Source organism: Zingiber officinale, chromosome 8A, assembly GCF_018446385.1.
Source record: "Zingiber officinale cultivar Zhangliang chromosome 8A, Zo_v1.1, whole genome shotgun sequence".
NCBI lineage: Eukaryota > Viridiplantae > Streptophyta > Magnoliopsida > Zingiberales > Zingiberaceae > Zingiber > Zingiber officinale.
In genome coordinates this window covers 13,507,266-13,534,735 of record NC_056000.1, presented here as the reverse complement: position 1 = coordinate 13,534,735, position 27,470 = coordinate 13,507,266, and the positions used below count along the sequence as shown (strand labels likewise).

The following is a 27,470-nucleotide window of genomic DNA, read 5'->3' as shown; positions in this document are numbered from 1 at the left end:
AGAAAATGAGAAAAAAATAGGAGTGAAAAAAATAGAAGAGATTAAATGTTAATCTAAATTAGCAAAAGAAAGTCCGTAGTTGAAATCAAATACACGAAGAATGAAATTTGGGCGCTTTGATTTCAAAAGAAAAGTTAAATAATAACCAAAAGAAAAGGAAACGTGATAACTTTTGAAATGTAAAATCAAATTACCAACGAAATTTAAAAACCTTTGCCCACCTTTCTACCTGCCTCGTGATTGGAAAAAGCCTTCGACTTCGTAATTATACTCTAGCCAATTAGGTCAATCCAACGGCGTCAATCGTCACAATTTTCCGACTTTTGTTCCCATCCGACGGTTCCACACCACTCTCTCTCGTGACGTCAAGCCAGATGCGCACCCGCACGCGTGACCGTATGTTTTCTTTGCATCGAAACCCTTATAGTATTACAATTTTCCTCGAACCCCAACTCTAACCTCTCTTCTTCCGTTTCGTGTCCATCGAGAGGGTGGAGTCGGAGAGCGATCGACCTCGTCGCCATCGAAAATTCTTCTCCTTTGGTAGAGCTCATCCTTTCTTTTCCTTCTCTGTGAATTGTTTCGGTGGCCAAAGCTGGAGCCGCGGCTGGAGGCATCGCTGAAGCCGCCGCCCCCGGCGCCATCCAACGGCCAGATACGGTGCCGGTCCCCGTCGGCGGCGGATCTCCTACACCCCGCCCCTTCCCAAGACGGTCATGATTCCAGAGTGAAACGCGCTCGCCAAGAGTCCCTCCGGGACCGGATCCATCGATTCCGGGGCGTCATCCTCACCTTCTCCGTTCCCCTTCTTCTCGTCTCCTTTGTTCTCTACCTCATGCCCCGTGCTCCTCCCATTGCGTACCCCGGGAGGAAAGAAGTTCCTGGAAGCGGCGTACGCGTCGTCGGATCGAAGAGTTATGCTGTTATCTTCGATGCGGGAAGTTCGGGAAGTAGGGTTCATGTCTATTGCTTCGACGAGAATCTTGATCTACTTCACGTTGGCAACGAAATTGAGCTCTTCGATCAGGTATGCATGAAAATGACGCCTTTTTTCTTCTTCTCATTTCTGGTGAGCAATGAGTACTTGGCATGTGCCTCGATTATCTGCTCTCTCTCTCTCTCACACACACACACAAAGTGGTTTGTCTCATATCCATCTGATGGATTGCTGCAATAGTCGTGTTGTCAACTTCCAAAACAGTCAAATTTAACTGCTTCCGTCGTGAGGCTAGAAAGTGGTATTGCAAACGATAATATTGCATAGAAATTAATGGGTTCGACAGATCAATGTGCTCGAACTCAGATAGTTGAGATACATGCCTTCTTGTTACTCTCGTTGTCTAAAGAACTAGTTATACATTCTGGAAAGTACCTGTTGCCTTTTGTTTCTCCAAACAATGAAGTTTCCGTTTGTTGCACATGCAGCTAAAACCAGGCTTGAGTTTTTATGCTAAGGATCCTCAGGAGGCTGCTAAGTCGCTTACTCCATTGCTAAAGAAAGCCGAAAGCGCTATTCCTGTTGCATTGAGACCAGCAACACCTGTCAGAGTTGGGGTAAACCATATTGAGGCTATTGGAGCTTAAAGAACATTGTAGTATGAACTGCGCACTTGCTGTTGTTCATGGCTGTCTACATATGATCCTTATGCAGGCCACAGCAGGTCTGAGAGCATTAGGAGAAGTAACATCAGAACATATTCTGCAAGCAGTGAGTTTCTTATGCCATATCGTGGGATTCTTGCTTCATAATTTCATTTTTGTTTTTGCCCTCTTTTTTCTTTCTTTTTTTTTTCTTTTTTCGTATGGTTTCATTGTCAACCTTCACATCCAGGTCAGAGATCTCCTGCAACAAAAGAGCTCGCTGAAGTTCCAGTCAGATTGGGTGACTGTTCTAGATGGAACTCAGGAAGGTGCCTTTCAGTGGGTATATAATTTAAATATACTTTATTGTCTGTGTATTTCTATAGAACTATTGTCTCTTCCTCATATAGCTGAAACTTCACTCATTCAGCAGTATTTGCTAGTAGTTAGGTTGTTTCTTATAATATAACATGAGGAAAAGATTAGAGTTGTTATGGGAATGCTAAAAGGATGAATGTATAATTGGAAAAGTAAAGTCACTTAGAGTTGGTGAAGGAAATATCATAAATTTCCATTAGATATTGAAAGAGATAAAAATGACTAGTTATATGACCTTGCATATAGATATTGATCCCAAATACATGGAACATACAGTTGTAGTAGTTGATGTTGTCTAGTTAAATCAATGTAGACAGATAAGGATTTGCTTCTTTATGATTGTTTTTGTCACGTCTTATTTGCACTACTTCAGTTTTATTGTGCTTCATGAAGAGTGCTTTTAAGTTTGAGTAATCCTCCTTTCTTAAAAAACACGTATATTTTCTTTCTTTTATTCACTAGTTGCTTGATAGAATTCTAATATCTTGTTTTTTGTCGGAAACATAGTAACTCTGTTTATCCGGTCAGCAAAAGTTTCTGGAGAACCAGGGAAAACCAATTGTATTTTTCTTATATGGATTAACTACCTGTTTGATATATGAGGTAGAAGATATATGAATCAGGCATAGTTTCAAACTGTTGTAGGCCTTGCAGTTTATGCCCTTGCGAATAACACAGTAATTTTTTTACCACAAGGATAAACCTAATCTTAGAAGTTAATGAATAATATCATGTACCTGATAAACTAGAATAGATTGTTCCAGTAGACATGCCTTGCAACTTTCTGAGTCTGTCGAACCATCTTGAAAGCAGACCCAACTATGTGTTGCATAATCTACTTCCTAAAAGAAGGAAGAGCAGTTTTCCATCTTTAGTATAGAACACTGATACTTGTTGTGTACCAATCATGTCGGTTCCAAGCCCAGATAAAGGAGGAGAGTTGCGTTAGGTTGTTAGCTAGCGTTCAAACTATGATAAATATTCAATGAATGAATCTATTAAACTATTGTGCTAATGCTAGGTTGTTCCTCTTAAAGGAAGGAATGCGTTGCAGGGTCTGACTATAACATCTCGGCAAGGACCGCTACATCACCAGAACGCGGGTGTAGTGCTAAATATGCAAGAGTTCGCGTTGTAGGGTTCGATTGTAACGTATCGGCAATGACCGCTACATCTCCATGAAAATTTGATTGTCGTGTTAAATAAGCAAGAGTTCTTACACCATAGGTTGGATAAGAACAAATATGATAGGAAAACTAATAATCTAAGATTTGGAACATGGAACATAGAACCCATATTGGTAAATCAATGGAGGTAGTAGATACGATGATTAGGAGAAGAATTAGAATTTTGTGTGTACAAGAGACAAAATGGATAGGCGAGAAAGCAAAGATGATAGAGAACTCGGGTTTTAAATTATAGTACACAGGAAAGAGTAAAGCAAGAAATGCAGTGGGTATTATTGTAGATAGTTCGTTAAAGGATGAAGTTGTAGTAGTTAGAAGGGGATAGAATTATAGCTCTTAAGATAATAGTGACGAAAGAAACTATGAATATAATTAGTGTATATGCACCGCAAGTAGGATTAGATGAAGCTACCAAATCAAGGTTTTGGAATAACATAGATGAAATGTTAAAAAAAAAATGAAATGATTTTAATAGGAGGTGATCTAAATGAGCATGTTAGAGTGAAAAATGAGGAATATGAGAGGGTGCATGAGGGTTATGGGTTTGAAATGAGAAATGAGAAAGGGGAAACTATATTAGATGTTGAGATAACATATGAGTTTATATTAGCTAATACGTTTTTTAAGAAGAGAAGAATACTTAGTCATGTTCAAAGTGGGAATAATAAATTATAAATTTACTTTCTTATGGTTAAGAAGAAGGATAGAAAGATTTGTAAAGTTTGCAAAGTCATCCCTGGATAAAGTTTAACTACCCAACATAGGTTAGTAATGTTGAATATATGCCTCAAATATAGTATCAATAGAAAGAAAATATATACACGACTCTTAAAATTAATTGGTGGAAGTTAAAAAATGGGAAGCAAAATATATTAAGAAAAAGGTAGGAGTAGAAACATTAGTGAATTATACGGTAACTCTAATACGACATGAGATAAGTTGATATTAAATTGAAAATAGTAGTTAAAAGTATACTCGGTGAGTCAAAGGGATATGCACCACTAAGTAAGGAATCTTGGTGATAGAATAAGAAAGTACAAGAGAAAGTGAAGGAAAAACAAATAACTTATAAAGAATTATATATTTGTAAGAACGAGGAAAACTTAAAAAAATATATAATAGCCAAGAAAAAAGCTAAGAAAGTAGTGCATGAAGCAAAGAATGAAACTTTTGAACGATTATATTAAAAATTGGATACAAAAGAAGAGGAAAGAGATATTTATAGAGTAGTTAAAGTGAGAGAAAGAAAGATAAGATATTTTATTCAAATAAAATGTATTAAAAATGAATATAATAGGTTACTAGTAAACGATGGAGAAATAAAAGAGCGGTGGAGGAGGTATTTTCATCAACTTTTTAATGAAAGTTTATGCGACCAACTTAACTTAGGTAATTTAAGTAAGTCAAATGAATATATAAATTTAAATTTTTATCGTAGAATTCAAACATCAGAAGTAGAACAAGTATTAAATGGGATGCACAATGGAAAACTGTTGGACCATATGATATTTCGATAGAGGTATGGAAGTGCCTAGGGAAATAAGGTATTGAATGCCTTACAAAATTATTTAACATGATATTGAAAATGAAAAAAACATCTGATCAATGGAGGATAAGTATTCTAATTCCTATAAGAACAAGGGAGACGTATAAAATTGTGCAGACTATAGGGGTATTAAACTAATGAGTCATATCATGAAACTTTGGGAAAAAGTAATAAAAAAAGATTAAGGAAGGAGACCTCAATGATTGAAATCAATTTGGGTTCATGCTGGAAGGTCGATAATAGAAACTATACATCTTCTTAGACAATTAATTGAAAAATATCTGGAGCAAAAACAAAATCTACATATGGTATTCATTGATTTAGAAAAAGCTTATGATAGAGTCCCAAGAGAAATTATATGGAGAATTCTAGAAAAGAGAGGTATTAGCGTAACATATATTGAACTAATTAAGGATATGTATAAAGATGTAACGACCAGAGTAAAGACTTCAAGCAGAGTAATTGAAGTATTTCCAATAAAGATAGGGTTGCATCAAGGATCATCTTTAAGTTCCTATCTTTTTACACTAAATATGGACGAACTCACTACATGCATTCAATGACACGGTACTGGTGTATGTTGTTTGCAGATAATATTATTTTGGTAGATGAGACACGTTGAGGAGTAAATGTTAAACTAGAATTTTGATGGAAAACACTTGAAGGAAAAGGTTTTAAGCTTAATAGAATAAAGACAAAATATATGGAATTTAAATTTAGCAATATTAGACGTAATGAAACAATTGTTAAGATAGGAGATGATGAGTTGCCTAGAACCGAGAGTTTTAAATATTTAGGATCATTTTTGCAAAACGATAGAGGGATTGAGAGAAATGTCTTACGTAGAATACAAACAGGATGGTTGAAATAGAAGAAAGCGTCGGGTGTTTTATGTGACCATAAAGTTCCTCTAAAAATTAATGGAAATTTCTACAAAATCACAGGAGCTGAATTTTGGACTATGACTCAAGCACATGAGCAGGAAATGAGAGTTGCAGAGATAAAGATATTAAGATAGATGTGTGGACATACGAGCATGGACAGAATAAGAAATGTGCGCATTAGAGAGAGAGTCGGAGTTGCATCTATTGAGGGAAAACTTTGAGAGACACGTTTAAGATGGTATGAATATGTACTTAGATGTCTAATAAATGATCCAGTTAGGCGATGTGAAACTATGACAAACACGCATATCAAACGAGAAAGAGGAAGATTAAAAAAGACTTGGTTAGCAATCATAAAATAAGATAAAATTTATTTAAGTATAGATAATGATATAGTAGAAAATAGAGCTTAATGGCATAAAAAGATCTATATAAATGACCTACCTAGTGGGATAATGCTTGGTTGTTGTTGTTATTGTTGTATATTGTTGGCAATTACTCCAATAAGTCCTATATGCAATCCATGTAAAATTATTCAATTTTCCAAAATTGTGATATTATTGGCTTAGTCGACTAAAGTGTCAACTTATGAATTAATTTGTATTTGCTAGTTTAATAATCGTATAACATATATTCTCAATCTAGAGGTCATATGCTTTGTAAGTCAATTGTCTTTTAACTATTTGTTTAATTAAACTTCTTTTATCTATAAAATATATTGACTATTTTGCACTGCATATATTGATTTTTAGAATTAATAAAAGGCAACCGAGTGCACGAACTTCCGCCAATGTCAGGGAAGAATCTATTGTATGGATTGCAAGAGGTTGTTTTCGCCACTCGAACCTGTGACCAGGTCATACGGCAACAATTTTACCGTTGCACCAATGCCCATTTGATTTTTAGAATTAATATAACAAATAAATAATTTTTCAACTTGGTTCGGGACTTGTTAATTTGACTAATTGGTACATCACCTATTTACAAATCATTCAATCTGTTAAAAATTAAATAATGTCTGATATGGATATCTGACATAAAAGGTAGAATGATTCGTAGATCCAATCCAACAAATAAATATATAACTGATATCTGATACAAATATATAAGATAGTTAAGGTAGATTAATTCGTGGAATTTATCCAATAAGTGATTTTTTTTTTTTAACAATTTGTCGCCATGGGTCCTTGCATTCTTGATAATGGCTGATCCACTGATGACTAAAGTAGAAATTTGATAAAATTGCTTAAGAGATCTCTTCAAGGAATTGGACATTAAAATGTTACAGAGATTCTTCACACTTGACTTATTGTCAACAAGAAACTTATAGAAGCTAGGCCCTTTAAATTTCCCTTGTGTCCTTTTATTATGTTGTCTGTTCCAAGCCTCTATTGACGATTGATTCCAAACTTTTTCCTTTATCTCTTGTAAAGTAAGAAAAGAGTTTTTTTTTTCCAGCCATCTTTATCTGGCACAAACATTTTCCACCGATTGCCAGAGGATAACCATCATATCAGATCAAATTGAGTTATTTTACCTACTAAATCAACCACAGTGATACATCTTTACTGATATTGCTGCTAGTGAGCTGGCTGTAATTTTCTGATAGAATCTCAAGTGACTCAAGATTGAAGCTATAATAGTTTAATTTCTTAAATAAAGTAAGTTTGATGATCCAAAATCCTGAACTGTGCAACTAGTTAATATGATGCTAGAGTTTTGCCTTGTGTAAATATACTTATAGGCTGATAAATGATAATATATCATTGGTCATTAGTGTAGGAATAAAATATAACTAAGTGAAATGAGATTGAATAATGTTGATATATAACTGGATTAGTTTAGAGTTTTTATCCTATAATACGACCAACCTTGACTACAGTTCTAGCTGATCTATCAGATCTCTTAATTGGATTCAACAATGCTGCGTTTGTGTTGGACCTGATTCTAATCTTTGACTATACTATCATCCTACGTGCTTGATATTTTCCAGCCACCATGAGCAAGGAAATAGAGGTTTAATTTGACTAATTCAACTATGCATACTGGTGAACGAAAAGAATATAGATCAGACATCCAACATTAGTAAAGGCACCGTTGGACATACTTCAAAAGTTTGAAAGTACAATTTGCATACTGACTACTGAGACAGTGGTTCACATTAGTATACTTGCTTTGTTTTGCTGATGTTGATTTGATTATATCCCAAGTTGGACTTGTGATGGCCATCCCAAATTATGGAAAGTTATTCATTATGAAGCTAGTGATGGTTCTATGATCTTGAACAGGAAATACTTCTGTCAGTTAACTTATGACCTTGACTCATGTTGAACTTTTTCCTGAGTTTTTTTCCCCTACACACTTCACTGTTCCTCACGATTTAACTATTGACATATGAATTTAGGAGTGTTTCTTTTTTGAATAGACTATGCTATGGATCCTTTTCATGATGAAAAAGTTCATTTATGTAGGTCACTGTCAATTATCTGCTGGGGAAATTAGGAAATTCATACCAGGATACTGTTGGAGTAATTGATCTAGGAGGTGGATCTGTTCAAATGGCATATGCTATTTCAGAAAATGATGCTGCAACTGCTCCAAAAGTTTCAAATGGAGAAGATTCGTATGTGCAACAACTCTTCTTGAAGGGAACAACTTATTACCTTTATGTTCACAGGTTTGACATCTTTGTCAGAAGATATATGAGAATGATTTTTAAAATTAAAATTTTCTTGTACAACCAAATCTTGTCATTTTATGGTTCTCATTTTAGTATTGTTTTCCAAGAGACATCTTAGCTCTTTCTTTTGTTCTGGTATCAAATTTTCAGATTTCATGGTAGCAGTTTGTTTGGACAGGTTTAAAATATAATCATAATTGAACTACTTTCTTCATTCTATAAATTTAGAGTTGATGTGATTTCCTGCCTATGTAGTTACTTGCACTATGGTCTATTGGCTGCTCGTGCAGAGATTCTTAATGCTGGTGATGGGTACAATAACTGCATTTTGGAAGGTTATAATGGTAAGTTGAGGTCACTCACCCTGTACTTCACCTTCCATATTATTTCCAAAGTTCTTATTTTTTTTAGGGTTGTCTGCGAGTCGTTTCTTCACACATTTTCTTTAGAGACATGCCTTCATATCAGAAACTTGTTGTGCATATCCTTAAGGAAACTAGTCTGTTCCTTACAATATGTTTTATTAAGCGTGACACTCTGCTTTGTTTGTGCCATCTTTTATTCGCGTTCCTGCATATTAAAACAAACTAATATTCTATAGATATTCGTGGCAGGTTTCAGTTTTACGACCTGAATTCTGTCTTTTATGGTAACAAATCTGAATCTTTAGGAGTCCTAAAATGGATGATTCAGAGGGCTGGAGTGAGATCTTGTTCATTTTGTGTTCACTATGTACTGGTTTTGAGAAACTGAGCGTAATGTCTTCTTTTTTATAAAATTGTGTTTAGTTCATGATTACCCACTCTCCTCAATCTATATACTGTTTAGATGTCAACCTAAGATATGAAGTTGTCGCTCAATCTCCTGGGCTAGTCAGCAATAACAGCCTTATATTTTGAAAATAGATGGTTTGTGACTAAAATCTTAGTTTGCCAAATTTTAAGCCAGCTTTTGGATGTGAAGATTTTTTGGTAGTTTTCTAATTCATCGTTTTGTTTTCTTAAAGGATCGTATGAATATGGCAATCAAAAATACAAAGCAGCTTCTTCAGCTTCTGGTGCTAGCTTTCCAAAATGCAGGAGTGATGTTATTAAAGCTCTCAACATGGATGAACCAAAATGTCTCCACATGAAGTGTACATTTGGTGGCGTTTGGAATGGTGGAGGTGGAGACGGTCAGAAAAACCTATTTGTTGCATCCTTTTTCTTTGATAGGGCTATTGAGGTATCATCTTTGACAGATCCTTTCTGCCTAAGATTATCAATTGGTTCTTTTTATCAAATGCTCTTTTTGTCATTCTCAGGCTGGCTTTGTCGATCACCAAGTACTTGCTGCGATAGTTAAACCGAAAGATTTTGAGGACGCTGCAAAGCGCGCTTGCAAACTGAATTTTAATGATGCAAAAGCGACGTATCCTCGAGTCCACTATGAGAATCTCCCATATTTGTGCATGGATCTAGTGTACCAGTTTACGTTGCTTGTAGATGGGTTCGGTATGTTAAACCTTGCGACACTGATCTCTAGTCATGAGCTTGTGCAATTACTAATTTTCTTGTATGATCTAACAGCTCTAGATCCACATCAAAAGATCACTTTGGTAAAGAAGGTGAAGTACGGCGATGCCTTTGTTGAGGCAGCATGGCCACTGGGTAGTGCCATTGAAGTTGCATCGGCACGATAGTTAACGCCCTTGGAGCATCACATGTGATGCGGGGTCGCAATTGCATAATTGATTCTATCATATGCTTGATGGGTATTCAGCTTCAGTATTGGTGACCGAGTCTGTTTTTGCCCTGATTCATTGCCACTCCTGCTGCTTCGGAGGATTAAGATTTATCTGAGGATGCAATGGACATTTTTAAAGAAGCACAATTTTTTTTCCCTTTATTTTGGATTTGATTTATCCATGCTAACCACTCATTTTATTATCGGTGTAACGTTGAGGTGACATTTGATATTCATCCATGTTTCTAGTGATTGTAGTTAAATTGCTCTAGTTTGAAAGATTTTGAATTACTTTTATCATTATATTCATCAAAAATAAGTATCATACTCGGAATGCTAACAAATCGTGTGCTACAAATGTTAAATTGCTCTCGTTCCAGGCTTGAAACATTTTGAAGTTCTTGCATCTATCATTATATTACATCAAAATAAAATCATACTTAGAATGCCAACAAAATGCTTTACAACAATATAGATCTATTCTACCATCCTCTGTGAAGTGAGAATACAAACAAATAAATTTTATGGTATTTGACGTCAGAATCTTAAATAATTCCTCTCCAACTCTCTTGTTATTCTCATATTTTACTTCATGAAGGTGTACGGATCACTAGCCAATGTACACAACAAATGAATGTGCCCCTCCCTAATTCCAAAATGGCAGCATACTTGAAGTGGAACAATAATACTGATTTGAGACATTAGCTTCAGATGCCGATCCAAGTGTTGCCATAGAACCCTGAATTCCTTCAGGGTTCAAGTCCATGAGCCAATCCGTCTCTTCTTTCATTCTTTCCAGTATTTGAAGGTTGCTTATCATGGGATCGGCAGCTCTTCCCTGATGATGAATTACTTTAGAAACGCCGTGAGATGGGTTGATCCTTGCAGGCTGAATTCGATCTCCAAATTCGACATCAGATTCCGAAGTCCAGAGACTGTCTGACCTTGCTTCTTCGGTAGAGTTCAATGAGAACTCCATTGCTGTTCCAGAGGATGCAGCTGCTCGCTTTTTCTGCATCTTGTCCCAGTTGTTCTTCTTATGGTACAAGCGGCACAAGACCCACTCATCCAGCTGCACAACGCAAACTCTGGTTGGTTTCATGGCTTGCTAAAGTATTTGATCATAAAGATGAAACAATTGAATAGGAGACGTACTCTTTGGCTGCCTTTCTTGTTCGCTGTTTGATCGGAATCTATCAGGCGGTATTCGTGCATGATCCAATCAGTCTTGACCCCTTTGGGTGCCTTGCCTTCGTAGAAGACCAGAGATTTCTTTATCCCAAAAATCCGGCCGCTACTCCCCGGATCCGACACCGGTTTATCAGCTCCGGTGGCCTTCCAGTACCCTCTCCCGGCGGTTCGGTTCGGTCGGGAACCATTGGGGTACTTCCGATCCCTCGGCGTGTAGAAATACCACTCTGAGCTCCCATACAAAGCCAACTCTGCTCGCACAAACACACTCAAGAAATTAAATTAGGCAGAAAGAAAGAAAGAAAGAAAGAAAGAAAGAAAGAAAGAAAGAAAAAGGATGACAATTTTAGGTGTTCGATCGAAATTGCCCACCTGGAAGGTCCCACGGATCGTGCTTGTAGAGGTCGACCTCGGCGATGATGGGGGCAGGGATGCGGTGGCCGGCGATCTTCCGGCGGAGGTAGTGCACCACGAGCTCGTCGTCGGTGGGGTGGAAGCGGAACCCGGGAGGCAGCTGCAGGCCCGCCTCGGTGTCGACGCTTCTCCTCCTCATCGATTTGAGTTGATCTCCAGGGTTCCCATCGTTGGTAACTCTTGAATTTAAAGCGGCGGGCGTCGCTTGGGGCACGTGCATGAATACTTTTCCAGCTGGTTCTGGTCCGCAGGCAATATTTCCAGACGAGGTTTGACGCAAAAGCAGGGAGGTGGAAGATGAGATTGGCAAATGCTGCCAATATATAAAAGTCGTGGGCCTACGGCTAGAGTTGTCGTTGTCACGGTGACGTCACTTGCTAGGTATTCGATCGTCTATTCTGCACGTGCTGGATTGGACGTAGATGGGTATGCACCCACCAGATTTTGGCGGAGAACGGCGGAAACGGCGGGCGGCCGCCGGCTCTTTGCGACTCAAATCGACTTCCCACGTACTTTCCTGTGAATCCATCCAAGTCTTCAATTGTGTTGAATTTTCCAAGAGGACGTTTGATTTATATTTTTCATATTATTTTTTAGAAAATAAAAAACACGTTCGAGGTTTATTTTTATAAATAAAGAGAGTATTTTCTAAGAAAATTCAAACGGTAGAAAAATCATCTTTAGGAAAATAAAAAAAAAATATTATTTTCTAAAAAATGAAATGAAAATATAAGCAAACAAAACACACCTTAAATTTTCCAAAATTTTATTTCTAATTTTATTTATAGCTGAATAGAGTAGACTGGTTTTTTTTTAAATTTTTTTTATAATAATTAAATGGACGTTTATCGTTGGAAAATTGTCTTAAAACAATCACTGTTTAAATTTGGTATGCAGTTCACATGTTACAACAAAAAAAAAAAAAATTCGGCTCCCTATAAAATTTTATTTATTTTAACTCCCTACCTATAAACATCATTATCTAATTGTCTCTCATATTTTTAGATACAAATTAAAATGAGGTATAATTTCTTTTAAGTTTAACACATTTAAATTTGAATTGAGTATATTTTCTATCAATTTGAGCATGTTTTTTCTAGCTTAATATAATTTTTTCTAAATTTAGCACAATTTAAAAAGAATCTAGTATATTTTTCATCAAATTAAAAATAATTTAAAGAGAACCTTGTATATTTTTATTTGTTTCAATTCTCTATATGTAAATATCGTTACCTTATTGCCCCTCATTTTTTTTAGGTAAAAAAAATTTAAAATGAGGTATAATTACTTTTAAATTGAGCACATTTAAACTTGAATCTATTATATTTTCTATCAAATTGAGCATAACTTTTTCCCTACTTAATATAATTTCTCTTAAATTTAACACAATTTAGTATATTTTCTATCAAATTGAGCAACATTTAAATAGAATCTAATATATTTTCTAGTTTAATGTGCTGAATTTAGGAATAATTATATTTTATTTTGGACTTTTTTATCTAAAAAATTAGGAGCAATTAGGTAAATTGATATCTATTATATTTGGTTAGAGAGTGGAAATAAATTTTTTTTTTTAACGGGGACAACATGTAAAATTTAAATTGTGATTAGGGATTTTAAGACAATTTTTTCTTTATCATTTTCTTAAAATTTTTTAAGATGAATGTCCCATTTTAAATTAAAGTTATATGCATATCCCCATTTAATATTAATTATCTGAAATACACTTATTTTACTTCTCATTGAAAAATTATAGATTTTTGAATTGAATTTAAGAGTTTGAACCATAGCCGCATGGGTTAATTGCTAGCTTTTATACGTTATAGTAACTACTTGTTAAATTTTACATTATTGATTATCAAATAATATTCATGTGAAACTTCTATATATTGTAACAGCTGTGTACTATTAGCTTCTATACTATTGATCATGATAAAAAAATGTTCATGTGAAATATAGTAAGTGTTATGCAGTCTTCGTCGTTTATTTTGTTCGTTGAAATATTATTTTAACCATGAATTTTTTTTAATCATATTATCATATCATGTTATCATTCTCATAGAATCAAAATTAAAATCAAAATAATATAAAATCATTACTGTAGAAGTTTGCAATTAGTTTCTACATGTTATAGTACGTAGCAACTAGTTTCTACATGTTGTAGAAGCTAACAATCAATTTCTACATGTTATAGAAGTTACATGCTAGCTTCTATACGAACAATCATTATTAGATAATGTCAATTTGAAATGTCATGAGTGTCATGGAGTATTCATTGCTTGTTTTGTTTGTTAAAATGTTGTTTTAACTATGACTCTCAAAGAATAAAAATCAAAATGACATAAAGTCATTTTTGTAGAAACTAGCAAGTAACTTATACACGTTGTAAAAGCGAGATGCTACCTTTTACTTGGTTGATCGTAATCAAATAATATTCATTTGAAATATAGTGGTTGTAATGGAATTCCCATCGTTTGTTTTGTTCATTAAAATATTATTTTAACTAAATTATCATGGTTAGAGAAGCAAAATCAAAACTAAAATGACATAAAATAATTATTGTAGAAGCTAGCATGTAGCTTTTACATAATGTTTATTTGAAATGTAACGAATGTCATAGAGTCTCCATTATTTGTTTTGCTTATTAAAATATTGTTTTAACAAGGTATCACTTTTAGAGAAACAATCAAACTAATATAAAATCATTTGTAGAAGATAACCATTAACTTTTATATGTTGTAGAAGCTATATGCTAGCTTTTACACGGCTAGAAAAGTAGTGGGTATCATGGGGTTCCCCATCATTTGTTTTGTTGTTAAAATATTATTTTAACAAGTAAAATTAAAATAATATAATGATATTATTGTATAAGCAAGTAATAAACTTCTATATGTTGTAAAAGCTATTTGTTAGCTTCTATACAGGGTTCAAAATTTAAACTCTATTAAAAAATAGGGATTTTTTGAATTAAACATGAAGTGTGGATATTTCGGACAATTCATATTAAATGGGATGTCGATTTAACTTTAATTGAAAAAGAGGTATCCATCTAACTATTTTGTAAATGATGAGTGTCCTTATAATTTTTGTCTTTTTTTTTTAAGTTCACTAAGTGATTAATTAATTAAATCATATGAGCCGCCTTGACTATTTAATTTCCATAAATTACTCCTCTCATATTCAATTTTCAATTTCCCCCGTAGTTTTTAAATATTTATCAAATTCTTATAAGTTTTAATTTCTTTTGAATTAATTTTAAGATTTAATTTTGTTTGTGTGGTATTTTTAGTCTATGATATTTTTCTTTCTCTACCTACCAATATTCTAATTAATTGAAGATAGTAGTCAAAATGTTGGTTCTAACAATTGGTAGAATTCCATAGAGAAAAATCAAGAAATTATATATGCGGTCAATAACTTCAACTGAAAGTGGTCAAACATGTTGACCAATTTTGCATCACGTGACAAATTGTTAGCATAGGAATCGCCTTGGCTTCGTTTTTGTTCTCTCTATTTTATTATAAAATTTTGAACTTAAATACTTCTAATTACTTAAATTGATTTATGATTTATTAAATATGTTTCATTTTAAAATGTTAGCAAATAATATATATTGGAAAATGAATTCAAGGACATTACTTAATCGTGCCTAACTGAAAATGGGCCCATTACTCTTCTACTCTCAATTATAACCACTTAACGAGCCCTGGCCCATTTATGCTGCTAGTCTGGATCTTAGGCTTTGTCGGAGCAAGATCGGTCGCAAGATCGCCGGTTGACAGTTCTTCAGCAGCTCCTTGGTGTCGGACGTGGGCCAGTTTCTGGCAGCGCCTCCCGGTACGGCGAATGGTTACAATAGAAACAAAGCCGAGATGCTTTACGTCGTCGACGGCAGCGGTACCACGAGTGGCTCCGCGGCCTCCGCACTCTCGATGCAGGTTTAATCACAAGTTCATGTTCTCCCTCCTAATGTCATTACATGTTTCACTGGTGAGATGGATCCCTTCATTATCGTTCTTGACTTCGTCTCTTCGTTGGCTACCAAGCGCTCGTTCGGGCATTCTGTTCCTTTGTTTCGACAGCGCGGATTAGGGAAATCACGGGGTGTTGTTGTTTCTGGTTCAAGTTTGCCCCTTTAGAGTTTTTTAACATAAGATGATCTTTATGGGAAGTCCTTCCGGTCATAAAGGTTAGTTGGATTTTTCTTGTCTTTTCCCTTTCTCTATAATCATATCTTTTGGACGTTACGCATATGGTTGTGCTTGAACTGTTGCTAGCAATTATTTTAAGATATATTCTTTTGAGATTTAAAGCATCTTCATTGAATTTTGAGTGGGCAGGGACTTTGAACGAATTTAATACCTGTCATGTCTTTGATTGGTTTCTCCTTCGGTTGAGTCTGAGCTACTTTGGTTATGAATCGCATAAATGTTATAATACATTGAGTTGAATTGACTATTTTACTATGAGACTATGATTCAACTCAGGGAAGGTAAAAAAAAAACAAGGATTGGTTGCAATATTAAATGTTCAGTGCTTAATCATTGTGTGGATTAAGGATCTATGACAAGTTGTTATTGTTAGTGTAAGTCCTAAGAGCCAATCAAGAGTTGATTGACTTAGGACATATTGTATCCTATTTCATTAATAAAAGGTAAAGTTTATGGTTATTATATTTACTTCAGATCTATGTCAGATGAAGAAGTATAATAATGTCCTAAGATAGTAGATTCTAGTTTACAGCATATCAATTGGTTGAATTGATAGTGGGAGACTGTAGATATATATAAATACTACTCTTAACTATTCCTAGTCAAATATAAATATATAAGGACAATATTAATGCGTTGAGACTAGCATGTAGGTCAACTGATGACTTAATCTCACAAGTTATGACGATGATATATCAAGTTGACACATGAGTATATATTAGATAATATGTACTGAATTGACCTGCCATGAGAATGTTTCATAGATCATTATATGAGTGTTATAAACATTCTCATAGTGACCATTGGTATGAATAATCCTTAAACCTGAAGTCACTACGATTCCCTACATAAGGAGTTGTGTAGTTTGGTATTGGCAAACATCACATATAATAAGGTGGACTATAAAGTCGATCACTGTATGCAATAAGTTATGCGGAGGGATGTGAGTGATGTAGATGAGATTTATCCCTTCCCTATGACGAAAGTGATATCTGTGGGCCCCTTGATTAAGTAGGACACAAGAATGTATGATCATCCTCAAATTAATCAATATGAGATATTTATTATTTGATTGAGCGTGTCTACTTAGGGATCCAAAAAACACAAAGATTGATAAGAGGATGACATGGTTTATGCCTCATTGATCAAATTTAAATATCAAGTATAGAAGGGCCAAGTTATACAAGATAATAGACATATAAAGGTTAGGTCGGATCTCGACATTCTCGTTACTTGGGTAGCAATGATGCATTGCTAGATGCCACTCATTGCTTATGTATCTAAAATAGTTTTAGATACATTGCTAACGTTATGAGAGCCTATTGGGTCACACACAAAAAAAAAACATGTTGATTTGGAGATGAGTTTATTTTGGTTTGACTAAAATGTGATAGACCTTAAGATTATTGGATTGAGTTGAGTTAGACTCGAATGAATCCAATTATTGGATTGAGTCTAATCCGAATTAAACTCATTGTGTTGGATCGAGTCTAATCTGAGTTAGATTCAATTGAATCCACTCATTAAAGAAGAAAAAAAAATGATGATTAATTTGGATTATTCATGCATTGAAGGAGGAAGACCAAATGGTAAAAACCTTTGGTATTCATTGGATGAATATAAAAGGATTTTTGCATTGCATTTTGAGGTGTGAGACTTATCTTCTTCTTCTTCCTCCTTTTCTTCTTCTAGGCCGAACCTCCTAAAGTGGCTAGCACCACGAAGGTGGTTTCTCTCCAAGTTGTGAGTTTGTGAGGCGGATGGGAGAATGTGTTCGTGTGAATACCGTAGAGGAGCGGGCGTGTTGATCACGTTGAGATCTACCCAAGTCAAGTTGATGTTGTCGGGATTGCTTTGGGCACACAACAAAGGTAACGATTCTATGTGATAGAGTAGCAAGAACGAGTATACCGTATTCGCAAAGATTCTTGAGCTTTTTTCACTGTGTTATGTGTTCTTATATGCATAAGATCCCTCCAATTATGGCATTGTATTCATAGTATGTATTCTATAAATTTTTGACTGAGTGTGTTAGGGTGAATTTTCACACTTAACACTGTTAGGGTCATTTTGGTGCTAGAGGAGGGGGTGAATAGTTCGTCGCGCGTCTCGTTGCTTGCTTCTTGGTGATGATGTGCAGCGGAATGAACAAGAAACAAACTTACAACGCTAATATAAGAGGTTTACTTGGTATCCACCTCAAGAAGAGGTGACTAATCCAAGGATCCACACACGATATACACTCCACTAATCAAAACACTTCTTCTCGGTAACTACCAAAGGTGGAGAAGCCTTGTACAAACTCTCAATACAAGAAGAAAGAAAAGGGAAGCAAATACAAGTGAAATCTTACAAGATTTACAGCATGAAACCCTAACCCTAGCTTCTTCTTCTTGTGTGGAACGCCTCTTGATCTTGGAAGTGCAGCAACACTTTGCTCTAAGAAAGCTTCAAGAACTGTTGTGAATCTCTGAGAGTGATCACTGGAAGTGGAGTCGAAGAAGTGCGGAGAAAGATGCTCACCAACAACTTTATCCTGCGCAACGGTCGCCTCCCAATTGATAGGCTGATCAATTGAGGAGGCTGAATTGATCGGCCAATCCATTCAACCTTCTTCTATGCTCTCTAGAAGACGCCTGAATCGATCGATCGATCGATTCAGGCTTTCTCGCGATCGCACGAAAAAACCCAGCCCCCAATCGATCGGCCGATCGATTGGAGGTTCCCAATCGATCGGCTGATCGATTGTGAAGCGTTCTGTGCCTGTGACAAAGGCTCCCAATCGATCGACCGATCGATTGGGTCGCTGCTTGTCGCAGCACAGTACCAATCAATCGACTGATTGATTGAACCAGTGTTCAATCGATCGATTGGTCTCCCCTTGACTTGTTTAACCAAGTCTCGGGTCCCCAAATCCAACATCCAGTCAACCATGGCCTGTTGGAACCTCATGCGTAGCATCTGGTCAACCTTGACCTGCTAGGACTTCTTTACCAAGTGGTCAATCCCTTTGACCCACTTGGACTTTTCTCCTCCTGCCAAGTGTTCGGTCAACCTTGACTCACTTGGACTTACCGTCTCGTGCCAAGTGTCCGGTCCTCCATGACCCACTTGGACTTCCACCATTAGGTGTCCGGTCAACCTTGATCCAGCTGGATTTCCACGTGCCAAGTATCCGGTCAATTCTTTGATCTACTTGGACTTCCCAACACCAAGTGTCCGGTCAACCTTGACCCACTTGGATTTCCACGTGCCAAGTATCCGGTCAATCCTTTGACCTACTTGGACTTCCCAACATCAGGTGTCCGGTCAACCTTGACCCACCTGAATTTCCATGTGCCTGACTTCACTCACCTGGACTTTCACCTAACTTCACTCACTAATATTTTCACCTGGCGTCACTTACCAGGATTTTCCTCTGCCTGACTTCACTCACGAGGACTTTCCCTCTGCCTGACTTCACTCACCAGGACTTTCACTCGGCTTCACACACCAGTCTGGTCAAACCCTGATCAGAGGGGAATTGCACCAGCAATCTCCCCAATCGGACAATTTCACCTGCAATCTCTACGTATTGTCAAATATCGAAATCCAAACATCAAGACTCAGGCTTGAGCCAACGTGGCTCAAGCCTAGTCAACGTGATAAGCTTTGACCTAGGAGATATTGCACCAACAAACACTGGGATATTTGCCATATTTTGTTGTAATTCAAAGCCAATTTGTATTTCAGGTACAGAACTGCGCCATACTCCTGATATCATTTCTGAAAGCTTCTTTGTTTTTATTAATTCTCTTGAAAATGTAGCTTTTATCTCCACTATATCATTTTGATTTACCCTGGGTAATTTTATGTGAATAAGTGATCCCATAAGTAGTAGTTATTCAAACATTCCTAGATATTTTGAGTTTGATTTCCCTACCTCCAAAGAAAACAGTCCATTTAGGTAAGTTGTCAATTTATTATCAGGAAGATATTAACAAATAATGGGAAGATAGACTTTTTTTTAATAGTGAGGAACCAACTATAGTAAAGGGTCATTTGCTGTTGTTCAATTAACGTCTGTTGGATCATTGATTCATTTCAGACCATGCCAGTTTGTTTCCCCCTTTTTAGTCACCAACAATTTCCACCACCAAACTACAAACTAAAACTCAATTTTTTTTTGTAACTTAATGTTACTCAGCTCATAATGATTTTTTGTTTGGGCACAAATTGAACAGGAAACCAGATTTTGAATCTTTGTTGTTTTCATTGTGAAGTTTATATACCATGAAAGGATTAAAACACAATTAACTAGTGTTTACCTTCCTCCAATTTTAAGGTATATTTTTTCCATGGTTACAGTTGCCTTGCCACTTTATCTACTATATTTCTCCAATAATTTTTCTCTGGACTGTGATTTCCCAATTGAAAAACCCAACTATGAGATAGGAAACTGCTCGTATGCTCCTGATTGTCTAGCTGGGCAAATGAGGTAGCTGATGGATACCTACCTATCTTGGCTCTTGAAGCCTTGTCTAGCTGGTAAAATGAGGTAGCTGATGGATACCTACCTATCTTGGCTCTTGAGGCTTCACATTGTTGACCCCTGATGCCCTAAGGCTTCCTACGCAGTTGAGTCATTTAGCAGGTTCAAGTGTTGTATTTCAATCTTCCCCTAGGATCTATAGTGACAATTAATTATCTCTAGTTCATTGAAAGCCTCTTATTTTTGGTTTTCCAATGTTGGACCATATTCATGTCATGTTAGTTTTGATTTATTGGTTTATCATGTTTCCTGACCAAAAAAAAAAAAAAAAAAACTGTTTAAGCGAACTCCTCATAGTCTTTTAACTTCAATATGACTGAGTTCAAACCCATCAGGAGCCCACCTGCAAGTGTTAGAATATAAAGGTCTAGTCCTACATGAGGTATATTCGTCATTGGGTGCTATGTTTGGATCATACAGTGTAATTGGTTAAGTTGAACATGATATTGTTATATAAATAGTCCTCTCAACTTGATACAGATAAATATGTATTGAAATCCTTAGCATGGCCATCGCTAATTTTTTCTGTTTTTTGGTATCAGTTAATGCACCAACATAGGGTTTTTGTTTTTCTAGAATACAAAATATTTTCACTAGCTGTGTGAGGATTGAATGCAACAGAAGCATGACTGTTGTCCACCGTTCTATGTGCATTCAGGCCATTTTCCAATTCTCATTTAGTAATTTTGCCATCAAAAGGATATTGATTTAAATGCAGCCCATGTGTCAATGTTTTTATTACTTATTTTTCTTTCTTGTTTTAAATTTTATCTACCTGATAAAGGTCTCTGATGAAGAAAAGTATCCAAACCTGAACAATTAGCATCTCCTAGAATGTTTGCCACCGTCATTCTTGGAATGTGCTAACCAGCTTCATTAGTTGTAACTTACAGGGAATGGTATCACTACATGCCGTCTGAAAGGATTTTGTGGAGTTTCTATCGCCATCATTTGGGGAATGTAATGAACAGGAGAGCTCCATATGAATTTTTTAGTTCTTTGTTCATTGTAGTGCTGTAATTTTATTTCACTTCTATGAATTCTATTTATTCACACAAACTATCATTCATGTGCATACAAGTGAATTTGCTGATCACGTGTTTTGCTTGCTCTCCGTCTATCACGCGGATCCTTCAATTTGTGTATAATTATCCGATCATTATTCTCATTCATGCATGAATATTTGAGCACGTGGATATACCCTGCCGATCGATGCTAGCTGGTCCCTTGTTTCCAAGTGCAATGCACTGCCTGTCTGGAAGATGAACAGTTGAACTACTCTTCTTCTTCTTCTTTCGGCTCGTCCCATTGCATGAGTGTGTCAGGCGTGCATTTAAAGTGGTACCGACTTTCTTGTCTTTATAATTGGAGTCCTGATTAACCATGATAAATTTACGAACAATTCCAGGATATAATTCAACCTCGTGCAGCATGCTAGCTGATCTAACTCAACCTAACAATTACTTACTGCAATGCAGCTTAATTTAATGAGGCACCAATTATATATATTTCACCATCATGCGTTAATGCTCATATTTAAGTGAGGCGTGCATGGTTAATTGATCGAGCAGTGTGTTCCATGAAATGATGAAGATAATTAAGACTGCATGCATGAATCAGCCATCAATTATTGATCGATGCAGCCTCGCTACACTTGCATGTGATCCGGCATCGATGGATCGCGATAATATCCAGGTATATATTGCATTAAAATACATGTGATCCGTCGATCGATCGAGTGCTCATCTGCCACATTTACAAGAAAATTGTGTCCTAACTCTAGGGAATTTGACGAGAATAAATTTCATGCTAAAAATTATATAAATTTTGAGGAGTAAAATGAACTCTCTCTTTTAAAAAACACAATCAGGCATATAAATGCTCTCGACGCGTGAGCTAGATTCCCTTCACCCTGAATTCAGCGAATCGTTCCAACTCCACCCAATAATTTAATCAATCAAATAATTAAAAACTCAAATTTGATTAATTAATTTCGAGCCTCAGAAAACTTATACTTAAATCCCCAAACACATGCCTCAGACTTGGCCGACAAGCGTTTAGCTGTCAATTAATACAGCAACACGCGGTCAACACGTGTCATTCTCCGATCCCACCGATTAAGATTTAATACGTCCTACTGATCTAGTTTAGGGTCACAAGCATTGACGTTATAATTAATTAAAGTATCGTCTTGTTTAAAATTAGCATCATGATCATGCTATGTTTATTCTCTACCCTTCTACTTTCCACTGTTTGAATCAAAACACCGAACAAATATCTGTTCATAAGCATTTTTAGCCCTCTTCTTTTGAAATAATTAATTTTAATATAACGACTTGAAATACTTCAAATTTAAATATTTTTGACTTAGTGTTTTATAATCCTAAAGACTTTTGAGCTCTTTGAATATATATATAAATATTTGATAACTGCATGCATATTTGCTTTGTTTCCTTTGGTTATTCCGAAAAGTGCCTTTTGCTAAAATGCCAACTTTTTTCGAGTCAATTCTAATTCTAATCCTAATTAATTACCCAAATCACTCAATTAAACTATAAATATTAAATGGTTGATTAGTGAAATGAATTAATCTCTCACTTCCAGCCATGTGCGAGCTAGCTCATCGTCGCCAGCGAGGACGGCGGCGTGCCGGGCATCTCACCACAGTGCCGCCGACCACCGCCGTGCGTTCGACGCCACGCGCAACTGTCGCGCCGCCATCTGCTCCTGTAATTTGCGTCATTCGATTGCAAGCAAAGCAATCCCGCTCCATAAATTAAACAATTAATTGTTTGGTTTTATTCACAACTTGCAGTGAAATTTGTTCTTCGAAGTGAGGAAACATTGAATATTAAATACATATTTGTAAAAAAAAATTGAAAACAGGTCGGTGGGAAAAGGCAGCGGCGACCGGACCACCTGTGGCACCGGATGACGTCAGGATGAGTCATCATGGGAAAAGAAGTCAACGTTGGCCACGAGTTTTGTCAGGCAACTCGGTCTCCATCCCCGTCATCTCCACCTCACCGCTAATTAATCTGTTTAAAAGCATTTAACCAATATATAACGGTTCAAAAAAAATAAATTTTACTGTAAATTAATTTAACAAATAGAATGCAAGGCGCCTTTTAGCAAAATAAATTTATAAGAAACCCGTTTCGTTAAATGACAAATTAATTATTTGATCAATGAATTGAATATCTGTAGGTGGTCCCCACACGGCTTTGCCGATTAATCAGAGGTGTTATAGAAGCCAGACCTGGTCCATTGCCTTTTAAGTAAAATCACTCTCTTCCTCCTCCTCAATACTTAATGAATTGATCGATATGAAAAGGATCTGTATAGGCACGTGGTTAGTTCCTGGCCCTAGAATTAGAATAATGGTGGATCCAACGAAATTCCACTTCCTGTTTATTTATAATATATATATTTTAAAAAATAATAATTAACTTGGACAAAAGGCTGATATCAGCCCTACAGTATCCTCTACCTCAGCATGGACCCATTTCTAGGTCCTTTTTATTCCTTCTTTTTCATTACTTTGAAAACAAATTAAAAAACATTATTAATAAATACAAAGAAAAGAAAAGAAAAGAAAAGAAGCACATCCTTATCTTTGCTTTGAACTCTGCTATCCATGTCCAGATTTGACAAGCCTAACGTTTCGGCCTGGAAGAGCCTCAGAATTATTCAGTTTCCATTAATAAATATAATGGCCAACTATTGATTAGGTTCAGCTGCATGTAACCAGCCGTGCGTGAGTCTCTCTCTCTCTGTCTCTCTTCCCACCTTATCGCGAAGAAGTAAATTTCTGAAACAGACCCTCAGAGAATTACCTTTACAAGAAAGGCGTTGGGGAGCCATGGTCCACAGCATCTTTTCTGGCGACCTCCTTGTCAACTAGCAGTAGAAAGCCTGTTAATGGCGATAATGCGAAAAGGAAAGGTTAATCGAGAGGTTGGGCTTAATTTAACTTTGGAGAGGATGAAAACAAATTAAGAGCAGTGTATTTATTAAATAAGGTGGAGGAAGAAGAATATTATGGGTTATGACAGCAACATTTAAGAATGGTTGGGTAGCTATCTATCTAGTTGTGGGGCACCCTCTCCGTGGAGGCTTCTCTTGCAAGTGGCTTGGGCAACAAGGATATCTGTATTGCCACTGCTCATTCTATTTAATTTAACCCTTCCTCTTCGCTCCCTTCTCTTCTTTCTTAATAATATGTCCTAGCTAGCTCCTTGGATTCATACCATACCATCGATCCTTTTAATTCCTTCATTCTCTCCTTGGGGATCCTGATATCTTGTTGAGGTGCAACTACAATGGAGGACGAGGGCATGGATTTGCCCCCTGGCTTCAGATTCCACCCCACGGACGAAGAGATCGCCACCCACTACCTCACACCGAAAATCCTCGACCATGGCTTCACTGCGAGAGCCATGGGAGAGGTGGACCTCAACAAGTGCGAGCCTTGGGATCTTCAGAGTAAGGGAAATTAAATCTGAAATTATTATTTTTTTATTTCGATCGGTTTTGTAGTACTTTAACTTGTCGATCGATTGATTATTTCATCCTGGTTTAATTGATTAATTTGATGGGGGTGCACTCAACTCAGGCAAGGCGAAGATGGGGGAGAAGGAGATGTACTTCTACTGTCACAGGGATAGGAAATACCCTACCGGGATGAGAACCAACCGGGCTACCAAAGCTGGCTACTGGAAAGCCACAGGAAAGGATAAGGAGATTTACAGAGGCAAAGGGGTCCTCGTCGGCATGAAGAAGACCCTTGTTTTTTACAAAGGAAGAGCTCCCAAGGGCGAGAAGACCGATTGGGTCATGCATGAGTTCAGGCTCGAAGGCAAGAATTCCCTCCCCAGTCTCCCCAAATCTGCAAAGGTACAGATTATGTTGTGATTAATCCACAATCCTAATTATCCCATCCTTTAATTTGATCTCAATTACTTGAAAGTTTCTGAATTGTGTTGTGATTAATTAATTGCAGGATGAGTGGGTTGTTTGCAGGGTGATCCACAAGAATTTAGGGGCGCCGGTGCTTAAGAAAAACTCTACGTCGGATGAGATCGTGCAGTCTACCACTTTGCCTCCCCTAATGGATCTCCCCAGTTACCTCGAGTACTCCGACATGATCGGCATGCCTGGCTCAAGCTTCCTCGATCAAGATCAGGTAGCAGCACTTTTTGACTTCAAAGGTTTCGATCAGAACCAGCAGCAGCAGCAGCAACAGATGGCGATCTCAAATATTCCTCTTCCTCCTCGTGAACAGTTGGGCTGCTTGCACCATGACGAGGCATTAACGCTCAGGGCTCTGGCTGCTGGGAGCAATTACGATGAGGAAGCTGCAGCATCCGGTGCCATGATTAAGAGGCACTGCAAGGTAGAGCAGTGCTCGAACCAATCCTTGGGCTGCCCTTCGCAGGATACGGGCCTTAGCACTGATCGCAACACCACCGAGATCTCCTCTGTCCTGTCGAGGCATTTCGATGATTTCGACGACTGGACGAGCTATGCATTCTACGGTTGAACTTAATTAAGATTTGGTTCTTGATTCATATGGTAGCGTCATTGATCTTATTGCCAGAGCATGGGTATTATGCATGCATTCTAATAGGATTTATATACTCTCAATTGTGTATATATATAAATTGATCTTTTAGTTCTTATTTTGGATTTCTAAACAGATTTAAGTCTCTTAATTACTGTACGTGATCAGAAGCTGTGAAGACTAATTGATGGAGTTTTACTTCTTTTGTAATTGCTGTGATTTGTTGTTTTAATTAATGAAAATAATTAATGGCCTTGCGCAGTGATTTTCATTATTTCTTTAATTTTTTTATTTTTTGAATATGACTCAGACAAGCATCATGCATGAAGTCAACAACTAATAACTGTAACTTGATGATCTATATCTTGTGGAACATCATTTTTTGTTTCCTTCGTGTTGAAGGAGTTGATTTTTAACTTTTGAATATGCATTATTTTAACTTTTGAAGAAAAAACAAGTGCTTTAAAGTTGAGGAGATATACAGATATAATTATGAAGAGTAATGTGAGTGCAATATTTAAGTAGGAAAAGTTGAATGTCTTAACTATGTTCATGTGAATATAATTAATTTGTTTCCCCTAATGATACATTATTTTTGTTTACAAGCTAAGTGTTTGTCTTCATTTCAAGGACCTAGCGAGGTTGTCATCTTCTTTCCACCACCATTTCATGCACCAAACAAGGGATTAAATTCAAGTGAACAAGAGACAATATTCCTCAATATAATACTAAACAATTAAATTTATATTACATTTCAAATAATAATAACAGTGGCACATAGTTTTTTTCCCTCGAAATTTATTTAAACCTGTGGATATTGGCCGAAAAAAAGAAGGAAATTTTTAAAAAGAAAACATCAAATTTAGTATAGTTAGAATCAATCACAATATATTTCTTGTCAAAACTCCATTGGTTTCCTTTATATATATATATATATATATATAAATTGCAATGTAGATCACGGATGCGTGGAGAATCTAATAACTAATCTATATCCTTTTTAAAGATTACTAGTGATCAGAATTTTCTTCTAACCAAGGTTCTCGGATAAAACAAGAAACTCATTTTATTGGGCAAGCTTTTATATATCTACAGAGGACTAAACTAAGTGTTGTGGATGGAATGGGTCCAAAAGAGAGATATATACCCTTGACTTCCATTTAGAAGTAAATAACCTCATCATATGCTGCATTCTAGTTTGTCATTCTTCTACCTGATTATAATTAATTAATTCCCTCCTTTGACAATTTAATAAAGTCTTAATTGGATACTGGATCACCAAAAATAATAAAATAAAATAAAGTCTTAATTAAAGACTTGGTCGATGTGTTACCACCTCCCTCATCATCTTTCAATCACAAGTGCAATTAGGTTTAAAAGGACAAGATGATTAGATAAAAGAATGGGGATTAATTAATTGGATCATTGATGGCTTACTATGGTGGCATGACGTCATTCTTTGTTGTCTAGTATATCTAATATCTTCCCCACTTCAAAGAGATAAAAAGATAAGGTTTGGTAAAATGAAGTCCCTAAAGACTAAACAAGATTTGGACCTACCTACCCAATCTCTCCTTTA

General features: G+C 36.3%; 3 protein-coding genes across 3 annotated transcripts; 2 read left to right on the top strand and 1 right to left on the bottom strand.

The window, feature by feature from the left end:
* The first annotated feature begins 453 nt into the window (after positions 1-453).
* On the top strand, positions 454-10,269 carry LOC122012582 (probable apyrase 1). The gene is made up of 9 exons (XM_042569170.1): positions 454-1,027; positions 1,426-1,554; positions 1,652-1,708; positions 1,832-1,924; positions 8,048-8,253; positions 8,512-8,600; positions 9,263-9,480; positions 9,560-9,749; positions 9,825-10,269. The coding sequence occupies exons 1-9, from the start codon at positions 836-838 to the stop codon at positions 9,935-9,937; spliced, it is 1,287 nt and encodes a 428-aa protein (XP_042425104.1). The 5' UTR covers positions 454-835; the 3' UTR covers positions 9,938-10,269.
* A 91-nt stretch (positions 10,270-10,360) lies between these two features.
* LOC122012583 (NAC transcription factor 32-like) lies at positions 10,361-11,882 on the bottom strand. Its single transcript, XM_042569171.1, has 3 exons — positions 11,545-11,882; positions 11,137-11,423; positions 10,361-11,053 (listed from the first exon to the last, which is right to left on the bottom strand). Exons 1-3 carry the CDS (start codon positions 11,804-11,806, stop codon positions 10,628-10,630), a joined length of 975 nt encoding a protein of 324 aa, XP_042425105.1. The 5' UTR covers positions 11,807-11,882; the 3' UTR covers positions 10,361-10,627.
* A 12,599-nt stretch (positions 11,883-24,481) lies between these two features.
* On the top strand, positions 24,482-26,152 carry LOC122012581 (NAC domain-containing protein 92-like). Its single transcript, XM_042569169.1, has 3 exons — positions 24,482-24,813; positions 24,944-25,224; positions 25,331-26,152. The coding sequence occupies exons 1-3, from the start codon at positions 24,651-24,653 to the stop codon at positions 25,868-25,870; spliced, it is 984 nt and encodes a 327-aa protein (XP_042425103.1). The 5' UTR covers positions 24,482-24,650; the 3' UTR covers positions 25,871-26,152.
* The last annotated feature ends 1,318 nt before the right edge of the window (positions 26,153-27,470 follow it).

What these genes read in the sequence shown, in the direction of transcription:
- LOC122012581 (XM_042569169.1), top strand. Translation starts at nt 24,651, where the DNA reads ATGGAGGACGAGGGCATGGATTTGCCCCCTGGCTTCAGATTCCACCCC. An exon ending in CGAGCCTTGGGATCTTCAGA is followed by an intron (nt 24,814 to 24,943) that starts GTAAGGGAAATT and finishes CACTCAACTCAG; the next exon opens with GCAAGGCGAAGATGGGGGAG. An exon ending in GTCTCCCCAAATCTGCAAAG is followed by an intron (nt 25,225 to 25,330) that starts GTACAGATTATG and finishes AATTAATTGCAG; the next exon opens with GATGAGTGGGTTGTTTGCAG.
- LOC122012582 (XM_042569170.1), top strand. Translation starts at nt 836, where the DNA reads ATGCCCCGTGCTCCTCCCATTGCGTACCCCGGGAGGAAAGAAGTTCCT. An exon ending in AAATTGAGCTCTTCGATCAG is followed by an intron (nt 1,028 to 1,425) that starts GTATGCATGAAA and finishes TTGCACATGCAG; the next exon opens with CTAAAACCAGGCTTGAGTTT. An exon ending in CATTTTGGAAGGTTATAATG is followed by an intron (nt 8,601 to 9,262) that starts GTAAGTTGAGGT and finishes GTTTTCTTAAAG; the next exon opens with GATCGTATGAATATGGCAAT.
- LOC122012583 (XM_042569171.1), bottom strand. Translation starts at nt 11,806, where the DNA reads ATGCACGTGCCCCAAGCGACGCCCGCCGCTTTAAATTCAAGAGTTACC. An exon ending in CGATCCGTGGGACCTTCCAG is followed by an intron (nt 11,424 to 11,544) that starts GTGGGCAATTTC and finishes TTGTGCGAGCAG; the next exon opens with AGTTGGCTTTGTATGGGAGC. An exon ending in ACAAGAAAGGCAGCCAAAGA is followed by an intron (nt 11,054 to 11,136) that starts GTACGTCTCCTA and finishes TGCGTTGTGCAG; the next exon opens with CTGGATGAGTGGGTCTTGTG.